The sequence below is a fragment of the Mandrillus leucophaeus genome, unplaced genomic scaffold (assembly GCF_000951045.1).
Source record: "Mandrillus leucophaeus isolate KB7577 unplaced genomic scaffold, Mleu.le_1.0 Scaffold40, whole genome shotgun sequence".
Lineage (NCBI taxonomy): Eukaryota > Metazoa > Chordata > Mammalia > Primates > Cercopithecidae > Mandrillus > Mandrillus leucophaeus.
In genome coordinates, this window is record NW_012104254.1 from 9,158,509 (window position 1) to 9,163,658 (window position 5,150).

Sequence of the window (5,150 nt, forward strand, 5' to 3'; positions counted from 1 at the left end):
AAAAAAAAGAAAAAAAGAAAACCACATAACATGAAAATTTTGCAAAAGAATAATTAGTGAACATAATTTGACCAGACACTAAAACATGTTATACTGCTATAGTAATTAAAACATTATGCCACAGGGGTAGAAATAAGTAGTCAGATCTTTAGACTAGAACCCAAAAGTAGACTCAAATACACAAATAGGGTTTATGATAAAAATCACATTTCAAATCAATAGGCAAAAGATGGACTAAATAATACTGTTCAATAAATAATGCTGGCTTAACTTGCTGGCTATTTAGAAAAAAAGTTAAGCCAGATTGCTACCTCATTCCTTTCTCCAAAATAGAGTATGGTGGCTCAAAATTTTTTTTAAAAAAAAATAGGTAAATACATTGTAGTCTTGGTGTAGGCAAGGAATATTTTCAAGTAGAATAGAAAACTCACAAGCCCTAAGAAAAAAATTGATAAACATAATTGCATACAAGTAAAAAAGTCTCTATAACCAAAAGAATTGTTTTAAGTACTAACATTTTTCCAAAAAATACCTAGAAAAGAAGATTTGCATCAGGAGCTAGTTTTCTTATTATATCAAGAGTATATACAATAAACAAGAAAAAGACTTAAAAAATTCAAATGTATAAAAGATGCTAAATCTCACTAAACGGCAAATCAAAATAATGAGATACCATTTGTCTCCTCTCATACTGTCAAGATTTTTAAAAGTTTGATAATAGTGTTAAGAGAAATAAGCATTCTGAGACAACATGAAAGTGTAAACAATCTTTTTGAGAAATTATTAGTCAAAATCTACCAAATGCCCATACCCTTTGTCTCTGTAATTCTACTGGTAGGCATTCACTATACATATATAATCAAAAAAGCACACTTAGATTCATATTAACAGAATATAAAAGAAAAACCATTTGATCATCTTGATCGATGCAGAAAAAGCATTTGAAAAAAATTCAACATGCATTCAAAATTTAAAAACAAACAACAAAAAAACTCTCAATAGAGTAGAAATTGAAAGGAACTTCATCTGATACAGGAATCTAGGAAAAACCTAAAGTTAACACCACACTTAATGGTGAAAATCTAAATGCTTTCACCTTAAGATCAGAAACAAGCCAAGGATGTCTGCTCTCATCATTTATATTGAATACTGTGGTGAAGCCAGAATAATAAGTCAAGAAAAAGAAAATTTAAAAATCCAGATTAGAGGGGAAGAAGTAAAATAGGCTTAATTTGAAGATTACATGATTATCTATTTAAAAATCTGATGGAATTTATAAAAGCATTACTAGAACTAGTGAGTTTATCAAAATTACAGGATACAAACAAGGTCAATATTTTAAATTCAACTGTATTTCTACATACTAGAAAGGAAAATTTTCAACAGTGCTAAAACAATTGTAGAGCAATATGCAAAAAGGAAAAAAGAATCTTTATCCTTACACCACATATAAAAATTAACTTTAATCATTAAACAGATGTAAGAGCTAAAACTCCATTAAACTTGTAGTAGACAGACATACAAGATTGTTCACTACAGTATTATTTTCAACAGAAAACCAGATACAACCTAGAGGCCCATCATCATGGAGAGATTATCTAATAAATCATAATAGTTACATAAAATTAAATACAATCTAGCCACATGTAACCACTAAAAAGAAAAAAGGTAAATTTTGTGCCAACTAATATGGAAAGAATGCCAAATATGCAATTAAGATTTGTTTTAAAAGTGTTGAGTAGTGTATAGGGGGGACAACTTTTGTGTAAATAAAAAGAATATTTGCATTTCTAGTCATTTTATGTGTATATGTGTGTGTATGTATCTATGTATGTGTATATCCTTATATATATATATATTTTTTTTTTTTCCAGAAGGCTACACAGGAAACTCTTAAACTTTGGGGAGAGGTACTAAAAATCAGAGAGCTTGGAAAAGAGAGAAATTAATATGCTTTTAAAAATTATTATACATTTTTAGTCATGGTTTTTGCTAGTGCATATGTTTTTCAATTTTTAAAAATAAATCTTTTTAAAAAAACATTTAAGAGATCTCTACAGAGGAGACTGTTATGACCCAGATGCGTGCTGAAGTCATGGGAGAGCAGAAACCATATGAAACAGAAGCTCATCCTGAGAAGAAAAAGAAAACGGAGAAGCAGGAAACTGAAAGACCCATGCTTGAGAGAGTGAGACAGAGAGGATTAGTGAGTAGGTTCACTATGAATTCTACACTTTGGCCCTCTGAAGCCTGCTAAGCTTTGCTGTCTGTCCTTGTATCCCATGAAATTTCCTACTGCATTCTTCTAAGCAGCCCCTCTTTTCAAGAGCTGATTTGAGTTTCTCGTGAGCTAGTTTTAGTTCCTTAACAACCCCAAATGAGCCTAGTCTGATCCCTTGTTGAATACCCTGAATTAGTCCCTAAGGGAGGTACAGCCTTACCTTGTTGAAAGTAAAGCACTCTGCAGCATACACCCTGTGAATGTCTGCAGTTAGTCAAGCCTAGCGAGCATGACTTAAATAGAAACTTGCCCAGCAACATTTTATACTCATTAGAAAATTCATGATGAAGATCTCCATTGCTCAGTATGCCATTCAGAGTATTTTTTTCTAGATGTTATAGTATGGTATATATGAATAACAAATCATAGAAGAATGCTTTCAAATCTCGAGAATAGATTTTAGAAAGAAGAAATCAGAAACCTGAACTGGGAAATGTCAGAGGAAGTCTGTACAAATATTAAATATAACACCCAGAGATACACAGAATAAGGAAACACATACCATACAAGCGTGAGCAAATTAGAGAATAATTCCAAACCAACACATAAGCAAGTGCATAAAAGTTGTTGTTAGTCCGTTTTCTGCCGCTATGACAGAATATTACAGACTGCATCCTTTATAAACAATAGAAGTTTATTTGGCTCATGGTTCTGGAGGCTGGGATGTCCAAGATCAAGGGGCCACATCTGGTGAGGGCCTTCTTGCTGCATCATAACATGGTGGAAGGTCTCACATAGTGAGACAGAGCAAGAGAGTGAGAGCTCAAGAGAGAGAAAAAGGAGACTGAACTTACCCTTTTACTAGGAGCCGTCTCCCACAGTAACTGCATTAATCCATTCATAAGGGCAGAGCCCTCATGACCCAGTCACCTCTTAAAGGTCTCATTTCTTCCCACAATGGCAATTAAATTTCAACATGATCTTTGGAGGGGACATTCAAACCATAGCAATGGTAAAGACGTAAGAGTAGGAACTGGCTTCTTCACGAACCACTGCTAGATAGGGCCCGTTCAAGTATAACTCAAATGTCTTCTCTTCTAGGAGGCTTTTCCTAATTTTCCCGCTAGAACTGACCTTTCCTTTACGGTTCCACTGATTATGTACTCTTTTCTTTTCTTTTTTTAAATTTAATTTTATTGTAATTAAGTTCCAGGACCCATGTGCAGGACGTGCAGGTTTGTTACATAGGTAAACATGTGCTATGGTGGGTTGGCTGCACCTAGTAAGCCCCGCATGCATTAGCTATTTATCCTGATGCTCCAGGGGGAGACTCAGGACTGGCATTTGACAGAGCTTGGTAGAGGAATCCAGTGATCACTAGGTTGATCTCTAAATTCCCTTCTCTAACGTTCTATGGATTTTAAACCTTTAACATATGAAACTATTGACAGGAAGAAAAGAATCGTGGCATAATGGAATTTATCTACTATTGTTTACATTGTCATGTCACCAGATTCACAAACCTGTCATGATATTGCAGTCACTAAGGAACAATACATACCTACAGCTCTTACAAATGATGATTAACTAAATGATCAGATTTTTCATTGCCCCACCAAAGCATGAGGAAATTTATCTTAGCTTTAGCTGCCTTAAACCTCTCGAGTGAAAAACATTAAAAATATCTGCAAATTACTGATGACTAATGCCCTTCAATTTGGCCTCAAGCTGAGAAATTCTGTGCAGAAATAAAGTGGTTTATAATCCCACAGGTCCATTCTATTATAAACTGCAGGTGGCAAATCAAGTGACTATGAACTATGCCGTGTGTGTGTGTGCGTGCACACGACTGTGTGTAAAAAGCAATACTCAAGAGGGTATTTCTCCTACTCCTTCAATAGAAATTTAACCACCCACACAAAAGGCAGATGCTAACTGAGAGGACCCAGGAATCTGAGTGATGTCAGACAGTGGCCCAAAGCCGGAGTGGCTGTCATCCCCCTCGACTGCTCACCAGCCAGGGCAGCTGCATCTGCCCTTTGCAGAAAAGCAATCTAAAGCAAGCTGGAAGGAAAGCAAAAGGAAGCTGGAAGGAAAATAACTGCAACTCACATCGATGACCTATTTTCTGAATCCGGCTTATGAGAGATTGGATTCTCATTCCTCCAAAAACCAGCAGATCACTTCAAGCCAAGAAAATTGTGTCTTTGATGACTAGAATGTATGACACATCATTACCAAAGGACTTTCTTTTGACCTAGGTTCCAAGAGGTGTTAGCCTCAGATGACTATTTTGGGAGGAGCTGATAAATCCACTAAATCCTTGGGGACTTTGCTTCACTATTAGGCACGATTAAGATGATGCTAATTGGTAGTGAGCCTGATCTAGTGTCTCCTACCAGGACACGGAGCAGAATCAAAACCATTCTCACAGATCCGTTTGCATGTCCTTTAACAGTTCCAATGTGATATTCCCCCAACCTTTTAAAGTTCCTTCATTCCAGACTAAATTCCTTCATTCCAAATGCTGCACAATCAAAACTAATCATCTTTTGTGAGCAAAGGGCACAAAGCATGTAGTCAAGGTCACTTTTCTAAACTGCAGATAAACCCAGGGGAAACACCATAAGTTTCTGATCTGAATTACCAAGAAATAAAACAGCGACTATTCAACAGCATTCAGTAGCGTGCCCTGGGCTATATGCAGAACAGTAGGTTAAGAGGAAAGAGTGGGGCCGGGCATGGTGGCTCATGCCTGTAATCCCAGTAGTTTGGGAGGCCAAGGCACGTGGATCACCTGAGGTACATGGATCACCTGAGGTCAGGAGTTCGAGACCAGCCTGGCCAACATGGGAAAACTCCATCTCTACTAAAAATACAAAAATTAGCAGGATATGGCTAATTTTTAAATTACAGGTGGCGTGCACCT

At 36.3% G+C, this 5,150-nt stretch overlaps 1 protein-coding gene across 5 annotated transcripts in view; it reads right to left on the reverse strand.

Annotated features, from left to right (window-relative positions):
• Positions 1-4,482, reverse strand: part of MYO3B (myosin IIIB) — a 545,921-nt gene extending 541,439 nt beyond the window's left edge. For all 5 annotated transcript variants that reach the window (XR_001007340.1, XR_001007338.1, XR_001007339.1 and 2 more), the window contains exon 1: positions 4,334-4,482. Coding sequence is in view for 2 of the 5 variants with exons in the window: in XM_011991954.1 (XP_011847344.1) it covers positions 4,334-4,335 (2 nt within the window). In the remaining 3 variants the exon portion in view is untranslated. The remainder of the gene's footprint in view (positions 1-4,333) is intronic.
• Between the last annotated feature and the right edge of the window lie 668 nt (positions 4,483-5,150).